Source organism: Takifugu flavidus, chromosome 7, assembly GCF_003711565.1.
Source record: "Takifugu flavidus isolate HTHZ2018 chromosome 7, ASM371156v2, whole genome shotgun sequence".
Taxonomy (NCBI): domain Eukaryota; kingdom Metazoa; phylum Chordata; class Actinopteri; order Tetraodontiformes; family Tetraodontidae; genus Takifugu; species Takifugu flavidus.
Window position 1 is genome coordinate 13,409,476 of NC_079526.1, and position 23,449 is coordinate 13,432,924.

At 46.6% G+C, this 23,449-nt stretch overlaps 2 protein-coding genes across 3 annotated transcripts in view; one reads left to right on the forward strand and one right to left on the reverse strand.

Moving 5' to 3' along the window:
- Positions 1–21: 21 nt before the first annotated feature.
- Positions 22–5,314, reverse strand: usp1 (ubiquitin specific peptidase 1). Of its 2 annotated transcripts, none has more exons than XM_057037350.1 (9): positions 5,158–5,314; positions 4,434–4,649; positions 4,142–4,286; positions 3,931–4,032; positions 3,642–3,805; positions 2,817–3,490; positions 2,501–2,659; positions 2,132–2,333; positions 22–1,986 (listed from the first exon to the last, which is right to left on the reverse strand). In XM_057037350.1, exons 2-9 carry the CDS (start codon positions 4,601–4,603, stop codon positions 1,182–1,184), a joined length of 2,421 nt encoding a protein of 806 aa, XP_056893330.1. In that variant the 5' UTR covers positions 4,604–4,649; positions 5,158–5,314; the 3' UTR covers positions 22–1,181. The 2 variants fall into 2 exon arrangements, with proteins under 2 accessions (XP_056893330.1, XP_056893331.1); XM_057037351.1 differs by lacking the exon at positions 5,158–5,314 and adding an exon at positions 4,923–5,034.
- Positions 5,315–6,318: 1,004 nt separating this feature from the next.
- kank4 (KN motif and ankyrin repeat domains 4) overlaps positions 6,319–23,449 on the forward strand; it is a 43,319-nt gene continuing 26,188 nt past the window's right edge. The window contains 1 exon segment of the mRNA XM_057037876.1: positions 6,319–6,433. The gene's annotated coding sequence lies outside the window, so the exon portion shown is untranslated.

Below are 23,449 nucleotides of genomic sequence, written 5' to 3' on the forward strand. Positions count from 1 at the left end.
AGAAAGGTGGAAAAAGACGAGTGAAGGTAAAAACTTTATTGTGCATAGCGTGGAGCTCATGACGGAGCGGCCGTGGCCAGAAAACCAGCCGGAATCCTTTAAATCCCAGGGTAAAAAAACCAGCTAAATCTATAATACCAGCCCAACGGGCTCTGCAGAACTTTGGATCACTGCTACATATTCGTATTGAGCGTCGGGGGAAAAAAAATCCCTGATTTTCAGTTTTATGATCCGAATCGTTGGAATATATTTATATACACAAAGCTTATGTACAGAAACGGGTCTGGGACCCAGTCAGCAGCCCGGGTGCCCCGAAGGAGAACAGCTGGGGAGGATGGATGGATTCCTGGGGCTGAGCTTATTTTGTGATGGGAACGGGCCGAGCGGAGTCGGATGGATGGATGGATGGATGGATGATGGATGATGGATGGATGGATGGATGGATGGATGGATGGATGATGGATGGATGGTCTCCCCAGAGTGACTCCACCTGCTGATGCCAACGTTGAGCCCTGAGATGGATACTGACGACTGATGTTGCACATCTGCAGCTAGCTTATACGCCATAAGGACGTGGCACCAGGGCAGGAAGGGTCAGCCACTGGCACCTTTAACCCGTTGGTTCAGTTCTCAGTATTAAACCTGCTGTTAAAAGACTGTTCATATAGGGAGGGGGGAGGGGGGGGGCATTAGGAGAGATAATTCAAATATACAGCTTGGATGAAAATCACCTTTTCAAAATGTTCTGCGTTGGGAACTAGAAAACGTCAACGGTTCAAACTTTATCTGCATAGCATAAATTCCAGCCTCCGGCGTTACTAGAAGGGAAAACCAGTGCAGTCGATGGGATGCAGGGAAAGGAACCCTGCAGAGGGTGGGAAGGGGGGGGGGGGGGGCTGTGTCCTGAATGTTTGGGGAAATTCAACAGACTTTGGCGTTCATTGATACCAACGTGTCTGGAAATGCAGCCCGTCCACTCATCCAAGTGAATTTCCTAGAAAAACGTTCCAGATTTTTCATTCCAAAAGTGCTTTTCCCAAATGGTAAAAAAGAACCACGTTCACTCAGAAACCACGAGAGGAGGAGGCATTAAAGATTATCAAAAATGATCCCCCCAGAAAAAAGAAATTCATCCCTGGCATGTAAAAAAATAAAAAAGCCCAGATCCTGGCTGGGGGGGGTCAGTATTTCCGGCCCTGTGCGGCGGCCCCGGCGCCGGCTCTGCTGGGCGCCGGCTCGGCCACGCGTCTGTAGAACAGCAGGTACGGCGTGGACGAGGAGCAGGTCTCGGGGGAGCAGGCTCTCAGGAAGTCCTCCTCCTGGAACAGACGCACCTCGCAGTCGTCGAACAGCAGCCACTTGCCTTCGTACTGGAGGAGGTGGTCCAGCGCCCGCTGCTCCGTGGCCCCCGCTGGGCCACAGCTGCTGGCGGGGGCCTCCTCTCCCACCCCGGGCTCTTTCTTCAGTCCCGCTTCAGGGTTTTGGCTCAGGCTGATGGTTTTCCTCCGTTTGGGGCCCTCGGCGCTGGCCGCTTTCTCCGGGTGCGCGTTGCTGGTTCCCAGTTGATAACTGGACAAACTCCTCTGGCCTCCCAGGAGTCCCACCCCCCCCTCGGACAGCTTCTTGCCTCCCGTTTTCCCACCGGCCAAACTCAAGCCTCTCCTGTTCAGGTTAAACGACACCTCTCCGTCGTCGTAGCTCGGGAGCTCGTCTTTCTTGGCGGGCGCGGGTTTGCTCTCCTCCTCCTCCTCCTCGGACTCCGGGCCGTCCGCTGGCCTCAGCTTGACGTCGCTCAGGTCGCTCATGCGGACGTAGGCGGTGTAGTGGCCGCTGCCGATGGTGACGCCGCTGTGCATGATGACGGCGAAGAGGCGGTAGTGCTGCCCCTGTGCGGCCGAGGGCTGCGTGCACCACTCCTCCAGGGACAGGCTCAGGGGGGTCTGCAAGGGGGTGTTCACCTTGGACAGCCCAGCGTAGGGGTCCAACCTGAGACAGAAACAGACGGGTACGTTACTGGGAGGTGGGGCGGACGTGAAACATGTGAGCTGAAGACGTTTGTCCACATTAAAACCTGAATCCTACACATCCCGTCAGGTCTGAGGAACATTCCGTCCCTTTGACGTCCACTCACTCTAAGCTGTTGGCGGAGAAGCGTTTGAGGTGGATGGTGATGACTTCAGGAGTTTTGTCAAACAGGAGACTCCTCTCCGCTTCTGTGTAATGACGGCAGGTCTCGCAGAAGTATTTGTCCTCCCCGACGATGCGCTCCACGGAGGCAAACTGCCCGATGGCCCAGGTCAGGGTCTTCAGCTCTGGCTTTGGATCCGGGGACACTGAAGAGGAGAGAGAGTTGCTGATGGGGCATTCGTCAACGGACAGGAACAGTTCTAGGATTCTAAAGCTCATTAAACAACGGTTGACAGGTTTAACGAGGGTCCGCACCAGAGTTTGTGAGTTTTGGAAGCCAATCTTATTCTAAATGAATAAAATACAGCCCCACCTGAAGAGAAGTCCCCCGGGCTGCTGGGCGAGTCGTCCAGCACCGGGACGCTGATGTCCTGAAAGTCTTCTCTCCTCTCTGTGAAGCTCTCACACTCCAGGCAGCGAGTCCTGAGAACCAGCTGACCCTGGAACAAGGTCTCCATCAGATCCAGGCCGTCTGTGTTGGGGAGGAAACAGAACAGAGGAGCCGATCATCATCACGCGTGGGGCGGAAAAACATTGTAAACAAAGTGATGTCAAAATAAACACCTCTATATTACACCTCTGTCCATTTATGTTAGGAGTGTAACACTAGTAAAGATAAAGGGCCGCACCCTGACATCTGCCGGCGTTCTTGAGTGCGGCCATGTTCTGAGGAGGGGTCTCTTCACTGGCCTCCTCACTTGACCTCTGACCCTCGCCGAGCCCGTTTTCCTGCTCTGGTTTGTTTGGGAGCTTCGCAGTGGTGCAGCTGATCTTCCCCAGGCGGCGGAACTTGGAGAAGATGCTGGGTTGTTTCCCAGACGGCCTCAGCCAGCTCATTTTGGTTTTCTTCTTTCGTTTGGAGGTTTTGTCGCCTTTTGCCTCGCCGTCACTCTCCGCTTCTTCCTCCTTATGGAGCTTCTTCGTCCCGGCATCCTCCGCCTCTCGTGTGCTCACCATCACGTCGCTGGACGACCGTCTTTTGGACCGAGTGACAGGCTTGTTCCTTACTTCTTCCTCTGCCTCAGATTTCTTCGCGTCCACAGATTTTGGCTTCTTTTTGGCGTTTCCCACCTCTGTGTCGCTCTTTCTCTTGCTGCCCACTTGGTTCTCATCTTCTGTGGAACTCTTGGGTTCTGCTACTGTGTTTTCATCCTCATGTTTCACCTCGGTTGCTGTCTTGTCCCTGTTCAACCCCTGCTCTTTCCTGATGGTATCACAAGCCTCTTGGATGTATCCCAGGATGCACTGCAGCACCTCCTGGGCATCGTGCTGGAGATAACCTTCATACATGGGGTTTAGTTGTCTGCAACACACACACCTTCAGCAATTAGTTGGGTCAGAAAAACATGGAAATGCATCATATTTATAAAGCGAAATAACCATGCTGACTTGTGTACATCGTGTTATTCCACTTGAGTTTCCCACCAATAAATGAAACATGAGCACATTGTCACCTGAGCGTGTGGAGGATCTTCCGAGGAGGAGTGGCGAGTTCGTCCCCGAAGCTGTCGGGGTTCAGCAGGAAACCAGACTGGAGCTGCTCGATGGAGATAATCAAGCTGTTGAAGCTCGCCAGGAGCTCCACCTGCGGTGGCAAATCCTCCGTGACCTCTGCCGTCTGGGAGAAGGACGCACAAACCAATGACTGAAATGTATTGGTCATCTGATAATCAGTTAAACCAAACCACAGCTAAAGTCAGGACACAGTAACATGAGCAGCGACGACACCAGGAAAGCAATAACCTGTTCATTTTTCTCCTCTTCTTTCTGCGACTTTGCTTTCTTTTTGGACAGTTTATGCAGTTTCTTCACGCCGTCTCTGAGCCCTGGGCAGTAGTAGAGCACCTGCAACAGCGGTGGATGTCAGTCATTAGTCACGATTCCAAATAAACCTCTACAACCAACAGCCACAAACGCTGTTTCAACAGGTGGCTAAATACAACCTGCCACCCACCTGTAAGACACTGTTCAAGTAGCAGGTGTTGCCGAGGTTGTTGAGGCCCACGAATGGAACCAGGGTCTCCCTCTTTTCTGATGGCAGCAGAAAGCCAGGCGAGGCTGGACATGGAGACGGACCCGGGACCACCTGGTCACAGGGGCTGGACCGGGAAGAACAGTCATTTTCAACTGTAATCACGCTTGGTAATCATTCAGTTGTGTCTAAAATGTATTTCTGTATAAATAATGACAGAGGCTGATATTTCTAACTATCCAGGACGACCAATAAGGCAGGAACACAGACCCACCTGGGCTCGGGCTCCAGTGAGTCAACCGCTTTCGGCTCATCTGCTTGGGATTCGGAGAAATCTAGAGCCCGTTTGGTTTCTTTCCTCTGGAGGAACTTGAGAGAGAGTTTATTCCGTCTAACGGGGCTCCCCAAAGCCGCCACCACATTTTCACCTTGCAGGCCGGGCATCTCTGATCAGCGGGGCTGTTCTACACGGATGCAAGAGCGCCACCCACTGGAAAGACATGGAAATACAGCTCTGACTCACATTCTGCGCTGTTCAGTAGAAACGAAAGTACACCAAGATCATCCTGGCATTTTGCCCAGCTACGACCAAAGGATGTGGCTAAATTACATTCAAACAACCCCGTTTGATTCATTCCTGCTCGATAAACTACTACACACCGCATTATATAACGTTTACGTTAGCACGCTAAAGGCTAACTTACTAGTGCTTTTCTTGCTTTCTTAGACTCCGTGCAAATTAAAAAAAACAATCAAATCTCACCACAGAAAGTACCATCTAAACCAGAGGAATGGTTACACTGTGTTACTCTTTACCATATAGAAAACATTAAACCGGTGTTGCCAGTATTTCGCAGACAACAGCGACAAAATTGGGTCAAAACGGTGCAGTGAAAAAGTGGGAGGAGGAAACAGGGAGCACGCCGTTAGTGAAAACGCACTTAACCAAAATAAAGATTCTTAGACATTTAACGGCGTGTGAGGCGTAGTAGACTTACCCGGGAGACTCATTCCAACTGTAAAATGACTATAATTTTCACACTATCCTTCCCAACTGTATCTGACGACTTGGCGCAGCAGAAGTTGGCGGTTTTTCCTGCTTGAAGGCCCATTGACTGGCGACATCGCCTGTTAAACATCGTCAAAACATCAACAGATCCAATAAAACTGCTCAAACTGCAAAGACCCTTGTGCATCATAGTAGATTTATAAATTTAAGTGAAAACAATAAGAGTAATTTTATTCTTATAAAATAATTAAATCTTTCAGATTAATATTTTTAAATATCAGGCATATCCAAGGACGGTCTTGCGTTTTAGGCCCAATAGCCCAGTGAGTGGAGCCATTTTTGTAGTTCTTTAAACTAATACGTGAAGTCACGTCTGCAACGGATTGCCCCCATTAATTTCCTGTAGCAAATCCTGGAATTCTTTTTTTTACTTACAAATTAAATGCCACTGTCACTGCCACTTTTGCTTGTTGGGGGTCAAGCCCTGGGATTCTGTAAAGCGCCTAGAAACAATTTTGATTGTAACAGACGCTACATAAATAACGACTGATTGATTGATTCAACTCCAGTTTCTCTCAGATCAAACACCAAATCAACAACATTCAACTATACAGACAATGCATACAATCATATGCGGTATACACTGCCAGAAAGAAGCTATTAATACTACATTGATATTGCATACATTTGCTGGTGTAATATTCGCATTTACAATTTTCGGCGATTAAAACACCCTAAAATTGTGCAGAGAAATATTCAGTCAATCAGACATTTAATTCAAGTTCAGTCGACAAACACATACAAAATAAGCATTCGAAGTAGCATGAAATGGAGTAAAATAATCACTCAACGCCAGTAAGAGTTTTTTTTTAAAATGAATTGTCCCCCACTGATATTTTTTTTATTGCGTTTGTTTTATTTTGAAGGCGTCAACGGAAAAGCATATAATATTTAGTATAAAATGATGGTAATCGTTTGAACAAAAACCCACAATTTAAGAAAAATCATTTGCAGATTGTGTTATTAAATCATATATTTGTTGGAAAGTAGCTTTTTTCCCCCCTTTATACATTATTGCTGTTTTCACTGACCTAAAAAAAACGGTTGTTCGTGAACAAGTTTGGGGCAGTGCGCTTTTATAGCCAGCAGGGGGAAGTAGTGCTCAGGATGATGAGGAGTGAAGCGTCCAGCATCATTTCGGCTTCCACTGGAGCATCTCATCCGACGGTCAGCGGAGCGGAGGCTTCTCTTCCAGCACTTCCACGGTAAGATACTATTCACGTTTCCTCATATTCTCTGCTCAAACCCGTCACAAACAACATTGGCTTGAAAGCGTGACCGCGAGAGTTGCCTCTCTAATATCCGGTTTTTCCTGTGTGCATTAGTTGTAGTCCGTCGGCTGCAGAGTGCTGGTCCTGTCGTGTTTTCCCAACTAAGCGGACAGGTTTGCGGTCTGACTGCAGCGAAAAAATGAGCAGTGACAGACCTGTCTCTTAGCACCTATAGGAATGTGTACGGTTGCATGCGTGCATGATGGACCTAAACCGCCGCTGCTGCGGAGTTGCTGCTTAATCATCAGCAGAGACGTATCGATGGACGCGGAGATACGCTGGAGCTACAATCCACCGTGTTCGTTTTTCAGGCTGGCGGGTTGTTGTGTTGTTGCAGCGGCAGGGATGTTGATACAGTAGTGGAAGGGAGCAGTTTGCAGGTAAACACTTCCTGTGAGGCTACAAGCCTCCCCGTGGAGGTTGTCATGTATCTGCATCATGCAGCCTCAACCATCAGAATATTTGATCCCTGCGATCCCCCCCCCCCCCCCCCCCGTTCTGCACTGGTTTAAAAATGAATGCCACTGAACAAGAGCAATCTAGCGAACGAGACTGGGAATATCTGAAAATCTCAGAGGTCATAAACAGTTGTGGTTTTATATTCTCTCACGTAGGGGGGGGGGGATTAGTGTGTTTCAGCTCCCTCAGCACCTGATGATAACATCAGTTTCTCAGGGGGGAGGAGATCTGTCCACTCATGTCTTAAATCCTGGTGAAGTCAATCCAAGGCCGTGTTTAATTGGTCGTCACAACACAATAGACCAGCCAATAACGCGGCTTCAGCTTGTTGAAGGCGGCTGTGAAGGATCTACTGTAGATGTTTCTCCCATGGGTGTGCTCCCAGAGGAATTCAACCTCTAACCTGTGGTAGTAATGAGGACGGTTCTCTTTTTATCAAGGCGGGTTCTGTCCCGGGGAGAGCCGAGCGGAGGCTGGGGGCCACGGCCCCGAGAGAGGAGGCGGAATGAAAGCATGCTGAGCGACAGGACACCCCAGGAATGAGAACTATGTCCTGAAGTCAACCTCTTACCAACTAACCAAACCCCTCCGCGTGGCCGCTTCTAAAAAACAAATGGTTTTTCCAGTAACATCCTTTAACGCCATCTGAATTTCTTGGTTTTTTGGGATTTTTTAACAGATTAATTAAAATACGGTGTGTGAAACTAGCGGTCAGAATAGAGCCTGCAGGAAATTAATACCAGCCCTCAACCTTTTCAAGTGTCAGAGAAACTATATTTAAGTGATGAGTAAAACAAGTTCTTTAGAACTGTTTTCTATTCTGGGCCACGGTGGAAACAGTACCCGTGGAACAGAACCCGTGATGATATTAAGGTCCTAAATGAAAGAAAACACAGAGATTATTATTGTAATAAGGGTCACAGAGGCATATTTGGGATTTCTAACAGAGTCAGAACTCGTGCCCACTGGACCTTCAGCTGAGTCCGACTGAAAACATCCGCAGCAGAACTACGGTGCAACCTGACCCTGTCCGGCCTGTCAGCAGTCATTCAGTCCAACTTCTCAAAAACTCCCAAAAATCTAAAACACGAGCAAACACATGACAGAATTAATTACGAGTTCTGACTTCCTGTGTGTTTTCATGCCTGAAGCGGTGAAAACAACTGAAAAAACATCTCAAACCCAAACTCCCCCCCCTCTCCAAACGCAACCTCGACTCATTAAGGCTCTTATTGCTTTTATCAGCGTCTTTATTTACAGTGGAATTCCCAGCAGCCCTTTCACCAACTCTGAGAAAAGGGGGTTAACCAGATCCTCCGGGAGCGCGTGCACGTGCACGTGGGCACATGTCACCTCGCGTCTCGGGCTGAACTTTGCATACTTCAGCGCGTGTGAGCGGCTCCCATTTGATGCCTGCTGAGGAGGTGGGCGTATCCAGCCCAGCCGCTCTGATGTTGGGAAGCGGCAACTCCTCCATCCCACTCAGTCTGCCCTCTGCTCTCCCTGCTCTCCCTGCTCTCCCTGCTCTCCCTGCTCTCCCGTCTCAGTCTGCCTGCGTGCCCTCCGGCGCACCGTTCTCCTCCCGCTCACCAGTGAGCGCCGCCGTCTGGTGCAGGCAGCAGACGCACATGTGAGTTCTCGGACAGGATTTTTGCCCCCCCAAAAAGACACCTCGGCCTAGCAGCAGAGGTAAGGAGGGCAACATATGATCTGCCTCTTTTTTCCTTCCATTTCCGTCTCGGCTTCTCTGGGCTATTGATTTATCATCTCCATTCATCTTCCCACCGTCTTTATTTACCGGGACCTGACGGGAGTGCTGCCCGTTGCTCGCCTTATCCAGGTTTGGGATATGTTGCGCGATAGGTCAGCGGATGTTGGCGGGGAACACGTGCACGTGCTCTTCTCCCCGTCCCTTTGAGCTTCATCTCTATCTCCTTTCATCCTTTCCTCAGTTGAGAGAGATAAAAGTCCTGGTTTTACTAAGCCGGCGCTTCAGAAATGCAAATATGCATCCATGCGCGATGTGCTCATGCTGAAGGAAGTGTGCAGTAGGCGTTGGATGGAGGCAACTTTTGCATCGTTGCTTCCTGCAGATATGCTCTCTCAGGCTCTCTGCTTTCCTTCGCCTGCCACAGAGCATCGACCATGGTTGGCTGGCCAGCCGCAGCCACGCACGGCTAAGGCCTGTTTAAAGGGCGTCGCGGCGCGCTTGCCTGTTTCGTGCTGCATTTACTGACATTAGGGGCCGTCTGACCACGCTGAGGGTCAAAGGGCGCGTCGGGGATTCACACCAACACGCGCTGTCCCCTGAGATATCGCTGACCCACGTTAGCGTGTTTGCATGCGCGCGTGTGCGTTGTCCCTGGGAGCGGGGAGTAATACCAGCCGCCGTGGCTGCGGAGGCGCCATGATGGGTCATCTACAAACAGGCTGACAGAATCATAAACCGGGGAAATGTCAACTTTTCAGGAAATGAAAAGGGCTCGCTGTCCATGAATCTTAAACACCATCGTAGCTCAGAATTTAATGGGATTTGCTGCACTCGCACTTTTTACAGGGCCCCTGAGTCAACAGCAGTTTGTCTTGAAACCCAACACTGAAATAATACGTCAGAGAGCCTTTATTGTCATTGTGTGCACGCCATACAAACAGGGGGATTGCAGTATTAATTGAGCATTAATCCATAATTACAATATTGTTGATTACCCACCTGAAGGATCCCAGCAGTGACTTCCTTTTACACACCCCTCTGTGCACGTGTTTGTGCGACAGTGTCAAAGCTGATATTGTTCTGTGTAATTCTAGTTAGCAATTTTGGTCTGTCGACAAATGGAACATTGACCCTGCCAAAAATAACCTGCACACTCGCAACATTATGCTGGGAATACTGTGGGAATACTGTGGGCAGAAACCTTGTGAATATGTAGCAATAACAAGAATTCATAGACAAACGCAAACACACACTCTCTTGTTTTTCTATCTATGTGACGGCGTTCATAGATGTAATTCATTATTCAGCTCCCTACCCTCACCATTCCAACTAACCCCGAACCTCAACTCTCTTTTAACCAGCTGTCTTAACCCTGAAACAGTCCTTTAAAGTTGTGTGGACCAGCAAGAATGGACCCACTTCACAAAAAATGTCCTCAGTTTGCTAGTAGAATGAGTATTTCAGTACCGAATATGTGGCAAATACAAGGACACACACACACACACACACACAAACATGTAGGCCAGAATTAGATGGTCACAGCTCATTTGTTATTGCAACTTTTGCTTCCAGCTATGAAAAAATATAATGAATATGGCAAGTGACATGATTCGTTCATGTAACCGCTGCAGTGATGTGGATTTGCTGCAGGGTGTCTTCTCACCCACTAATATGGGTTCTGCTCTGTGTGTGTCTACGTGTGTGTAGGGGGTCGGTAGACAGGAGTGTGTGGTCAGTGCCAGCCGATGCCAGTCTGTCTGTCTGGGCTGGCTAGATGCCCGGTGCTCCCATGTGGTTCATATTCTCCAGACATCAGAATTCACAGCCTCCTTCTGAGGCTTGGCTGAACCAATAAATACCAGTAAATACCTCCGTTGGCCATCACATCAACAGCGCGCTTGTGAACCAGCGTGTGCGCTAACGCGGTCGCTCAGAAGATAGCGGCTCAGTTTCTCACTGAACCAAATAATTTGTCACAAAGACAAAACAAAGTTGGGAAAAAAAGAATCTGCGAGGACACGCGGGAGCCTTCTTAAACGGTTCTGTGCACGTGTGATCGCAGCACACACACATACACACACACACACACACAGGAATAGTACTACTAATCTTTTTCTGTGTTGACACATTCGTCCTGTGGTGTGCCACATGTTCAGATTGTTGTCTCCATCATAAACCTGAAGCATCTCTATCTCCTGTGGCCACTTCTGACTGGATGTCACATCCTGCTCGTCCAAGGAAACACGCCGATCATTTCTGTGATGAAAAATACCCGACACCAGATTCCACACCCGATCCCCCACCGAGGCTGCTGGGTGATTTATGCTGGATAACGTCATATAAATAACTCATACTGGTGCAACATTTAGTGGCACTGCAAGCCGGGACGTGTCACGCGATCGGCCTGTTAATCAAAAGAAGGCTGGAAAGCTCAGTCAGTGAGGGAGGAGATGGCTCCGTCTCTGCCGATCTCCACGTTCTCACTCTCAGCTTCACACGGTCAGATGACAGGAACCCCATCAGTGTTGCCTTATGATGAAAGGAATTCCAATCAATATTAATGCCATTCCTGACCCTTCAATAATAGATAAACCCATATATAGGTTTAGGGTGACATTTAGTGTCAGGACATGAAAATTATGGCATCAAAAATTTATTATGTCTCAAAAATCAGTTGGATAAAATTACCAGCCCACTATGTAATGGAGCTGGGCGTCTTATTTTGAAAGTTATCCAGTATTGGTCAAATATAGGCATAACAGGAACAGGAAAACAACATAGTCAATCTTTTGTGTTTTCATTATTTGAGGAGTGGGGAGTTCCTGGCATCTTTTAACCGAATACTTTAGGTAGTCCCACGGAGCTCTGAAGGGGTTTCCACCTTTAGGAACAATCAGCCAGGACAAAGGTCAACAGCATGAGTTATCCGCTCGGGATACGGACATCAAAAAGACAGTGGGGCTACGACGTGCACGCCTTTGATTTGTTAGTGTGTTTCACAGAGGAATGTGTGTGAGTGTGGAATTTGGTGTGAGTGGGTGAGTTTGGCTGGGCGAGGGTCAAGGAGGTGGCCTGCAGGCTGCAGCTGAGGAAAGCTGCAGAGACCAGAGGAAGAAGACAAGCCGCAAGGCTTTCCGCTGCTCTTCTGTTTGGGGGGGGGGGGCACCAGCGCGCTCTTTAACTGCTCCGGCCTCACCTCCAGCAGGGCTTTTATGAAAGAGTGAGGCTAATGTGAAAACAGAAGCAGTTGTGTTGCCTTCAGGAGCGCATTTATAAGCAGTTTTATTTAACATAAAGATGACAGAAGATTCCCCAAATTCTACCTGTGGATGATCATCACATACCAGACTGTATGTAATTTGTTTTTTTGGCCTTTTTGGTCATTGTGGTTTGTGATATTTGAGGGTCTGGATTTAATTCGGTATTACAGCAGCCGTTAACTATAAGCTAAATTTCTGAAGTGCAATTTGGCCAGAATTAAAGAACAACAGGACCTTTGTGAAGGTGCAGCCGTGAGGAAGAAGGACCACGTCCATCCTCACATTGTTTCCCATTGTATCCCCAGCACTGCTCCTTAATGGGTTCCTGGCATTGACAGGCAGGAAAAAACAGACTCTGTCATGCAAGGAGTCGAAAGTGCAGGCGGCAGCACCATGTGACTTCCTTAATGGAACCTCGCTCATTACATTTTGCATTGTAATTGGCTGGAAGCAGGAGGCAGGAACTTCCTGTCTAAGTAAAGCGACAACTCCTCAGATGAAGATTGCAAATGTGCGTATCTCTCTATCACCATCTGAGTACAGCAGCAGAGAGCGTTAGAACACTCTCCTGAAACCTCTGAACCTGTGATGAAGAGGGTGTGTGCGGTCAGACGGGATGGAATTTGCCCTCCTCACCACCTGACTGTTGTGGAGAACAGACAGGCAGCTCTGGGAGACTTCCAAGATTCGGCCTTTTTCTTGGATTACTACTTGGATTAGTAACTGTTAGTGACTTTGGATATTTGCTTCAATAAGCTGCTGTTTCTGTACAGTGTCTCCCAACTGCCTGGTGCGCCTGAGTATTTGTGATGGTTTTTGGTTTCTTTTACTCCAAAAAAACCCCAAGTCATCCTCAGAAAGACCTTAAACACATGCTTTCCCTGTCCAACAACACTTTTCTCTGATGAAAATTTTATGGCTCCCATCTGAAAGCAGAGAGAAAATTGGCTTATGGCTTGCATTCTCTTCTCCAACCTCTTCACTATCCCATGTGTACCACACGCACACACACACACACACACACACACACACAGGCTTTTATTTCTAAAGGCAGGTTTAAGTATCCCGGAGCTTTAAGTGTCCACATTTGATGTGAAGAGAAGCAAAGATGGAAATGATGAAAACAGATTATGGAGCAGGAGCGCTGTGGGTTTCTTTGATGCTGCTCCCATAATCTAACCTAATTATGAAGCGATAGCCGGCACTAAATGGTTGCATGAAGCTCAGGAATGTTGATCAACAGATGATTGATTCACCACTGAATGCCTGTGTGCTTGCAGCGAAGCACAGACTAATGGCGCTGCACCAGCGTGCACGGCGTGACGTGCACAGACACTTTAGTGTGACTCTCTCGCATGAGCTGCAGAGTGTTTGGCCCCTGTGGAACTCGGGCCTGACTGGGATTTAATGAGGCCTGAGCCTGTCTGCTCTTCCACCTGTAAGCGTGTTTCTGCATTCCGCTTTCTTGCAGCATCTTCCAGGTTCCCATTTGCCATCGGGCGTCTTCTGCACATGCGCACAAGCTGCCATTTCGCTTTCCGATAAATGATTATTGGAACTAACGAATCAGCTGTGTAACGACGGGTTAATGCTTAACAAGCAGAATAAAGCAAAGGTGACGCCCAAAGTGTGGGAATTTTAAGGTTCTGTGCACCAAATGACACTGGACATTTGGATCCACATACAAGTTAAAAAAATACAAACTATTATGGTTGTTAATGAAGGGTAATGCCTTTAAATGGTGACTGGCAGAGCAGCAGAGTTGGGCAAACAAAGAAGTTGGCAGGCAGAACATACTGTAAACAGCTGGCGGCACCAGGCAAGAGGCAGGAAAGCAACACAAACTGTTAGAAATAAGCATCGGGCAAATTAGACTGAAAGCAACATACTGTCACAACCTGCTTCCAGGAAAGTTTTGGGATTTAACAAGGCAGCAAACCAAATATCCAATCCTTTAAAGGAACCGGAAACCAGGAATCGATCCAAACCGACTCGCATTTCAGATCTTTACAGTGCTAGCTTTCATTACATACGTCTACATGCGTACACGCTGATCCTCATAACAACTTGGGTTATTTATCTTGCATGCAAACACACATACACCCTTCTCCCCTTTTAATTATCCATGAGTCTCACTCAGTTTACTGTGAGTTCAACCTCTTTCAAAATATTAAATTAATCCAAATTAGCACATTTCACACTGTTGAAACGCTTCGTAATCCATTCGCCACGCATTGATAGATCGAGGATATGAAGCAACAAACTGCTCCCGCCCAATCAGCTGGAGAGTTTTGTCGCTTCGCCTTTCCGCCATCTGCTCTCATCCGCTCTCCAGGCAAGACGCAGCTCATCTCAGACGAGCCTAATCAGACGGGATTGCAGCGCTTGAACCAGCTAACCCACCAGTGACTCCAATCAGAAGGATTGTATTATCAGCCAGCCCGCTCCCCACCGCCAGTCAAAGTCCAAGTTATCCTTTATTTCCCCTGAAATATCACTTTTGACCTGGAATATAATACTTGCTGGATTTTTATGAGAACCCTTTTTAAATTAACTTTTTATTAAATCAGTGAAAAGGGTCGCAGTCATTGCAGACAGGGCTAACAGAATAGAATGTGATTTTTTTTTTTTTTGAACTTTAAGCACACATAATTGATGATGGATCGTACGTTTTCATCTCTTCATACCCTCCTCTGGGCCCTGCAGCCCAAGAAGTTGCTGACACATTTGCCATTATCTCCTTGTTCTCCCCGGTAACTAAAATCCACAGACAGCTCCACATGTCAGCCAATCAGATAAGAGATAGCCTCTGATTTCAAGTCTGTGCCGCTCGCCTTTCATCCCGCTGATAGAAATCATTTTGCAAAACAGACAGATCCTGCAGTGTGTTTGCTATGTGCGGCGTCTCATGAGTTGATGTGGAAAAAAAGCAAACGAAGGTTGGATGTAGGGTTGAAGCGGGAGACAGAGGCCTCCTTTCAGCTCACCTCTCACTGGCATCTATAGGGAGAGACATGGCGAGCGAAGAACTGACTGTCGGAAGAGGGAATGTCAGCTAAACATTCCAGCAGCTGTACCCCCCCCCCCCCCCCCTCCATATCTTTCTTCCCGCATGTCTGCATCCCAATCAGATATTTCTGTCAATCAGCAGTGTGTTACTGGCACCACATTTGGCAGCCAGCCAATCAGATCCAGAGTGGGGGAAAAGATGGAGGGATGGTTTAGATAGGAAGGGGAAAAGAAAGTTACTTGAAGGGAGGCAGACATGTTTGCATCATAAATCGGGGTACGGTTTCAAGTGTATCTCACTGTACCGTGGTCATGTTTCTTTAGAAATGTCACAGCCGGAAGAAAAGTCTCAGTTAAGACCGGGCCTCAGTGCGAATTAGCTTCTCCGCACGACTACAACAGATTTCCTGTTCATATCAGCCGGCCTCCACAGCTGTCAGTACCGATTATTTTAACTATCGAGTCAGATAAATGATTCAGATGTTTGTGCCCAGAGTGCCAATGTTTCATTTGCTGACATCTTTTAAATGTGGATATGAATGCGTGCAGCGGAATAGTGCGCTAAAAAAGACAACATGCAATGCCTGTCATATATAAACTGAAAAGAAGAGCAGGCGGGGGTGGACTCTGTATGCACCAGGATGGTAAATTCCACCATGTTCCCCTCCAGAGTGAAAGATCAGACATTGAAGGACTGATTTAGACACGAAAATATGGCAGACTGAACCTGCCAACATCGACAGTAAACAAGAGAAACCTTTGCTAGCTTTCCCCCCGCCGCGCCGCAGTTTCTTCCTGCTGTGAGGTCGCACCATCGCTCAAAAGATGGCCGAGGCCGGGTGGCAGCGCCGCACAAATATTGGCCACCGGCGACCCAGTGATGCTTTGTTTCTGTGTCACGATGCCGCTGCCGCCCATTGTAGGCAGCTGACTAAGCTGCTTCAGAACTGTCTGTGCAGCCCAGCAACTTGGCCACAAACCAGAGGCCCAGATTTGTTCCCAATTTCTCCGCTGTGCCAAGATCGGCTTAAAATGGAGAAAAATAACTGGTCTGAGTAACCAACCCAATTTGTCACCAGTATGGCGTCATGTTAACCATGTCTGGTCATCATTCTCATCCCTGTACGTAGTGAGAACATGGCTCCTCTCCCTCGCTCTTCCTCCCAACAGCCAGCCACACACAAAGAGTGATGGACGGAGAGGGCTCTGCAGATAAAAGATGTTCCCCTCTTTGCTGCTCTGGGGTTATTTTTAACCTAAATGCTTGTAAACTGTGTGTCTCTCTTTATACGTCTCTCCGTCCCCCAGTGGCTCCATTTTCCGCTCCCCCAGCCATCATTCTATTCATTCATCAGTGGCGTGCGCGAGCGTGGCTGTGAGAAGAGATGAAAGAGTGCAGAGTGGAGTTTTCATCACAGGCCAACAGTGAGTGTATGTGTGTGTATGTGTGTGTGTGTGACTTGAAAACTGTGCAGCAGGAACATTGGTAAAATACAAACACAAAACAGAGAAGTGTACACTATAGCCACTGATGCTAATGACGTCTCTTTGCGTGTCCCTGGGCCTATTTTTTATGGCGTATTGAGAAGCTGAGGGTTTTCAGCAGCATTGAAGCCCATCTGTGACAAAACTCCTCCTGATTGGCTATTCATCTGAGCAAATCAATGAACAAGGGCTGCAACATGTGCAGCCTCTATCTCAACTCTCCGCTGTGTGACGCGCTCACAAGCAAGAGTGTGATGTACTCAAAAGGGCGGCCTGCGCGTCAGATCTCCGACGTTTGTTCGTCTAAAAGCAGAGGGGAGATGAAAGTTAGCATAATGGAACTCTGGAATCGGTGTTGTCATCTAGTGATTGAAAACTGACCAACCTGCAGGTTCCTTTTTCTTATGGCTTTAATTTGTCATTCTGCAGCTTTAATGCACAATGTCCATCACCGCGGCGACCGCCTATTACGTCGCATTCATTTTTTTTCCTTTTTCTTGTTGACTTTGACAGATTCAATTTGCCACGTCAATGAGGAAATCCTCCGCGTTGTGTTGAATTATGGGTGGATTGAGTGCAGTAGCACTGAGTGGGGTCTCAGGCCTGGTCGACTCTTCAGCTTTGCCGTGGTGTTGAACATGGTGGTGAATGGGGAGAGGATAAGCTGACAGGCAGAAAGAGCCCTTCTTTGATGGGATTAACACAGCAGCAGACAGGGACTCGTGCTTTAGATTGATTAAAGTGTAATCCTGGTGGATAATCATGCCTCCTGATGTGACATGTGTGGCCAGTGTACGTCTGACAGCACCGCAGACACATAAACAAAGCAGCCAGGTCTCCGTTAGGGTAGTAAAACCTGCATGCTGCTACTGTGGTGACGTCTTTATTCCACAACTACCACTCAGAAGTGGGAAGTTGAGATTTAGGTTTGTCTGATGTTTTGAGCATGTAAAAAAAAACCAAAAAACCTTTCGACAGCTATTTTATGGCCATTTTCTCATCACAATGGCAAATTAATTTAGAAAAGTCCTTAATTTCAGTCCTGCACTGCATCAATAGATGAAAAGGGAAGCTCTCTGGGTTGACAAACTCTTCTTATAACCAGCCTTTAACATCATAAAAGTTACTGACTGGGGATATTAATTTGCTAACCAACACACATAAAAAGCAGACATGTTTAATCCCACATTCTCTGAACCATTATAGAATCAATTCAAGACTTCGGTGAACGTCATTAGGAATTTATAGCTCCTCAGAGATGATGTTTTGGGGTATTCATGGGGTATTCATTCCATTAGAGTCAATATATTTTGAGTTGACAGGATGGTTTTCATGTATTTTGTGTACTTTACATTTTAATTGAATTACTTTTAAACAAATATTGTGCAAGACGGTGTGAAACTGGGTGAATTATTTGTGACTGTTATTATTTAAGGGCTTTATTTTATTATTTTAATCATTCTGAGCCTTGTAAAATGCCAAATACGCAGAAAACCTGATTTCTGATTCTTATAAATCACCTAGTGACCCGGCATTAGGCCCATCCAGTGTAGTGTTATACTGAGGGAGATTAATATTTGATGATGGTGGTTTTTGTGGTAAACTAAGTTTGAAAGGATGGAAGATTGTGGCTTTGATTCATGCTTAAAGAAGAGTTGAGTCTAGTGTTTAAATGCTTTTTTCGTGTGTGTTTTTAAAAAGCTGCAATAGCAAAATGTGCTTCGATAAGTATGGGAATAATGAATTTGAAGTGGTAATTGGGAGAAACGCGGCGGTGTGACGTTGTGTGTTATCTCCCCTTTGCTTCATTTTATTCCTCCACTTTCTGTGCTCATTTGATGAGACGTTGAGGCGCAAAGGTGTCACGTTTCAGGACAGAAAATCAATTTAAACAATCCACTCGACTCTGAGCTCCGAGGGCGGATGGTGACGAGTCGACACGAAGGGACTCGCTATTAACACCCAGGACAGTAATGAAGAAAAAGACAAGAATTTGATCGTTACGTCAATCCAGCGCTCCAGTAAGGAGGTCAGAGTACGTCTACAGCTGTTGTTCGCCCGACATGCGTTTTCCATTGTTCCTTGTCGTTCCATGAAATTTCCCCGTGCCGAGTTTGTTGCTCTCGCAGAGTCGAGCTTATCCGTCCAAGCTGCCATCTCAGCCCGAATGAGAGAGCCTTCATTGAGGAGTGAGTCACAGCGGCTCTCCTCTGTAACCCGATGACGGTGTGATATAGACGGAGCGTTCAGCAGGGTAGCATTCTGATGCCTTCAGGAGAGATTTATTTATTGGTACGGTAATCCGATGCATCCTTAGCTATAATTAACCCACAACCTTAAAAAGCACGAAGGGATTAGAAGACGGTTGTGTGAATTTACTTCTGTATCAACGGATGTGTGGCAAGATGAACTCGGTTTGAGACCACGTGATCACTTGTGGATATTTGTAACAGAAAATGTAATATAGAACTTTTCTTTAGCTCTTTAACCACTCAGTGGTTCTAAATTCCTCGTATATTCTTTTCTAGGGAGAGGAAATAGTAAAAGATGGAGAAGATGTTGCCCGTATTATTACAACACGTCTTCCACAAATGTTTGGGTTGATGTTGGATCGACTGTTTGGATGGATTAACCATTAGCAGGTTTTGGTTGTCTGGTGAAGACCAAGAGTTTCCCTCTGCTTCCTCTTCCTTTAGTAAATGTATGATTGAGCCAAACTGGTGCACAAGCACGAGTGACTTAAGCTTTTTCTCCAACAGGTCAAAGTTCTCCATTGCAGTAGAATGGATGTACATTAAGTTTCTTATTTTATTGCAGCTGCTCATCTTCAAACTTCTGCTTCCACTACATTTTCCTCTTCAGCTGGACAAGTGCAACGTTCCTGCAAAGGCCCTTAACCCCAGCTAACCCTCTCAACAGCAACATCTTCTCTTCTTGCCTGTAAAGGTGTCATCTTAATGACTCCTCAGACGCCGACATGTCAGTGTCCTTGTAGTTCACGGGGGAAACCAGAGCTGAACAGCAGGAGCTGCATGTTGTTGTAGTCGCAGGAGAGCTTTTTATAGCAGACAGGGAAGCGGTTCTGGCTCTATGAGGAGATTGGAACTCACAGTTAAAGTTGTATAAAGAAAAGATACAGTTAAGCTGAAGTGATGTTCCCCAGCTCCCAGAAGGCCTCGTTCTGCCAGGTTTACAGTAAATACGGAAATAATAAAGGATAGACTCTGTGCTGTCGTGAAACATCTGATGTGAATAACCTTGTTGTGTTTTTTTAAACTTTCATTCTACAACAAATTATCAAGAGGCGTGTTGTGCATGAGCCAGTGCTCCAAGCCAAGTTTTCACACCATGTTCTCTTCTCTTTTGGGCTTCTCTTGCATTTGCTGCTGAAGCCAGAGCCGGTTTAGTTTTCTTGCTGGGTGCCAAGGATATTCGCTTCAATTTTTTTTTCTCTGAACACAGAAAAAAAAGGCTTCCCGTCTGCTTAAGTGGGTGCATCGTATCGTAATAAACTACACACATCGGCAGAAAATTGGGAATATTGAAAATGATGCTGCTTGCATCTAACTTTCCACCTTTCTCCTCTTTTGTAAACAACCAAATCAGCTCATAGCAAGTGTGTGTCCTTGTGTGTGTGTGTGTGTGTGTTCACTTGTCTTTTCTTTCCTTTGCTCCCACTCACAAAGACTGACTTTTGAAGTGAGCTCCCTTCAGGCCAAACCACATTGTGCTCTGTTGTTTCCACGCTGCCACGGCGTGTGAATGTCGACTGACGTGAGTCCTGGTGTGACAGTTTTTGCCATTTTCCCATTTTCTTCCCGGGATCGGGAGCTGGATGTGGAAGAAACTTAAGCGTAAGCTCATTTATCGTCTCAGGATTCTTCCTCCAGTTGAACTTTCCCCGCAGCTGAAGCTAAAGGCTCTCTTACTTTCCTTTTAAAAGCTAAATCCTTCATTATAATTGAACAGGTCACAAATGTGGTTGCGGATTATATTCTGCACAGCTACTGAGAGAATTTTAAGGCAACTTTTTTAAGGAATCTGGGAGAGATTTCCCTAAATAACTGCCCATAATAGAGTCACATTGGAGGGCGGCCTTTCTCCGAGTGTAAATGATACAGTATAAGTGTCAGCAACACAAAGAGGACTTCTGTGTCCTTTGTCCCACATGGAGCTTAAATACAGTCATGTCATGTCAGCAGTCGTTCCCATCTATTTGTAGAAAGTGGTAATTTTGGAACAAAATGATGCTGCAGTCTCTCCACTCTGCAGACTCGCACTCCCACACGGTCGTTTAGTCTGAGTGATGTGGATATCTGTTTCACGGAGAGCAGGGACGAGGAGCGGAGCCAGGGATGGGTTGATTTATTTCACTTTTTACAATCCAGCGTGGGGGGGGTCAATTACCCAAGAAAATGGAACGCGAGAGGCTTTAGAAGTATACCGCATGTATACAGTTACATCATATTCGCTCATCATCATGTTTCTTGCCTAAACACCTATATTACACTCATTTAAAGGAGTAAACAATGAACTCTAGTCAGACCCTGAAGAGTCAAATGAGCTCCGCAGGAATCAATCCAGCAAGACTGCTGTTGTCAGCAGATGTGACGTCTCTCTTTCTTCCTCTGAGAATATTCACGTGTTGATTGCGCGCTCCAGGACAGCGACGCGACCTTGAAAAGACCTCTCTTACTTCTTCTGGAAGGAAAGAGGAGGAGGAGGTGTTCTGGAGGGGGCCGAGAGGTGGATTTTACTTGATATCTGCTCAGGGAATAGACCCTCCTTCCTCCTTGTCTCAGTCTGCATATCTGTTTGTCTCCGGTCGGTGGCTGAATAAAAGCTGCCCTTGGAATTAACGACTCGAGTCTTCGTTTCCATTAACGCGGAATTCACACATGATCTGCTCGGGGCTCATGGATGGATTTTATGAGACTTAATGCCCGGCTATCTGACTTCTCTGAAACCTTAAACTGGACCCGCCCTCTAGAGGATAATAGTATACAGATGCCCTAATGTGACCTTTTTTTGCTTTTTATATTTACAAAACACACAATAAACACAGCAACAAACATCTTGAAAGGTGCTTTAGATAAGTCAGCTACACGAAAACAGCTCGGAAACGTTATCTGTTTTTTGTTCCACTAAAGCTCTGTAGCATCAACAGGCTCACACATCTAAGATCAAGCAAAAGATACTGAACAATAAATGTTAAACATTAATGTTAAAATCAGCTGGACGTTTATCAGCATCTGTGCTCCTGGGGGGAACCCATCTAAAGACCTTGCGGAGCGGTTTTTCCCTCCACAGGACCGTCTGAATCCAAACAGAGAAGAGCAAAGTCAACAAAAGCGTGGAATGAAGTCCCGCCAGGCACTTGCAGCTTCATGATCACGACAGTTACTGCAAAACCCAGGGATTTTTGTGCAACCTTGCAGGTTTATTCAATCATTTCTGCACATTTCAGCAGTACCCCCCCGCCCCCCCCCCCCAGGTCCGTGTATATATAACCACAGTAATTTCCCTGTTGTTGCTATGAAGATGCCACAGATGCTGAGTGCCTACCAACATAAAATAAAATAAAAAACTTTATGAACTGATATTTGTGCAGAAGTGTGTGTAAAGAGAGGGAGCTGACGGGAGGATGTTATAATTAGAGAGAAAAGACCAGGGATTAATGAAGTAGGCTTTAACTCAGCGGGGAAGTGACAGCGTAATACCGTGGAAGACGTGGAGCGCATTAACATACACTGAAGAAAATATAATTCAGCCAGTAGTTCAGGACGCAGGGCCAAAATGAAATATGCAGGTATTAATAGGACAAGGACGGCGGGAAGTCATCGGGGTATTTGGGTGATTGGGTCATGTTGTGGGGACAGAGGGATTAGACAAGATTATTATTTTTATTATCAGCAGTGTTTATCTGACTGTCTGTCAGGAAGCTTCTGCATCTAGATGTTTTGGCAACTGTTGGTTGGGTTGTTTTCCGTATAAAAACATGATTGATGCGCGTCACAGGGCTGTAACGAGACAATGGGGGCGGCTAATGACAGTTAACTGGTCTCTTGTAGGATGAGCCTACGAGCCAATTTATATTTGCAACCACCCTGTTTCTCTTTAGCCACTGTATTTTTGTCTGGCAGACAACTACAGCGAAGCTAACTGGATGGAAATGTCCCTGAAGGCACAAAATCACGATGACAAAAGGTTTCTGCAGGGGAAATATCCGCGTAAACGAAATGTGCTCATGTGGTGTGACTGGGAACAGCGTTGATCACATGAGTGAAACACTCTATTAAGTTCATCATTGGTACAACCTGTAAATACAAGCTGCATCTACACTCCACTGACCACTCCTGACTTCATCTCCGTTCTGCTAAACCCCTCCAAAAAAGATGGATTATGCCAGAGCAGTAGTGGAGCAGAAAATTAATTTTACCCACAGAAAATGTTGCTCCTACATGCATTATCATATTTCATGCTACATGACACGTACAGAGATGTTTTAATTCCGGGCCTTGATTTTGCCCTTGGCAGAACAGTAACAGGCGGGTGATTGAAAAAGTGCGAGTTTTTTAGGTGGGGGTGGCTGTGTGTGTGTGTGTGTGTGTGTGTGTGTTTGGGGTAGGGGGTTCAAAGCTGCAGCCAAGAGTTGGAAAATAAACTACCGGTAGCCTGGAACTGTGTTTGTGGCAATTATGAAAGAGAATTGGATTGAGCTTCGTGACAACCCTCCACGGTGTAAAGCGGTAATGGCCCTAAATATTTCACAAATGTTGTTTTGAAATGATCTCTCAGGGGAAGTAAGCCAGGGGACAGCTTCACTTTTAAATTATGCTTCATTACCTGGAACTCCCGGAGCATCTTTTGGAAATATTCATGCTGCTCTTGGCTTAATCATGTTCGTTACTTTGGTTCCTCTCTTCCCCAAATTGTTCGTGTGAGAGTTTAAAATGTGACACATTTACTCCTTACTTCATTCACAACACAATATAGGGGTAAAAATGCAGAACCAACATTTAAGTT

Bases quoted from the DNA above. Each gene is read 5' to 3' on its own strand.
- usp1 (XM_057037350.1), bottom strand. From the start codon at position 4,603: ATGCCCGGCCTGCAAGGTGAAAATGTGGTGGCGGCTTTGGGGAGCCCC. The intron at 4,287-4,433 runs GTGGGTCTGTGT...TTCCCGGTCCAG, and splicing joins TCACTGGAGCCCGAGCCCAG to CCCCTGTGACCAGGTGGTCC. The intron at 4,033-4,141 runs GTGGGTGGCAGG...CCGCTGTTGCAG, and splicing joins ACTTGAACAGTGTCTTACAG to GTGCTCTACTACTGCCCAGG.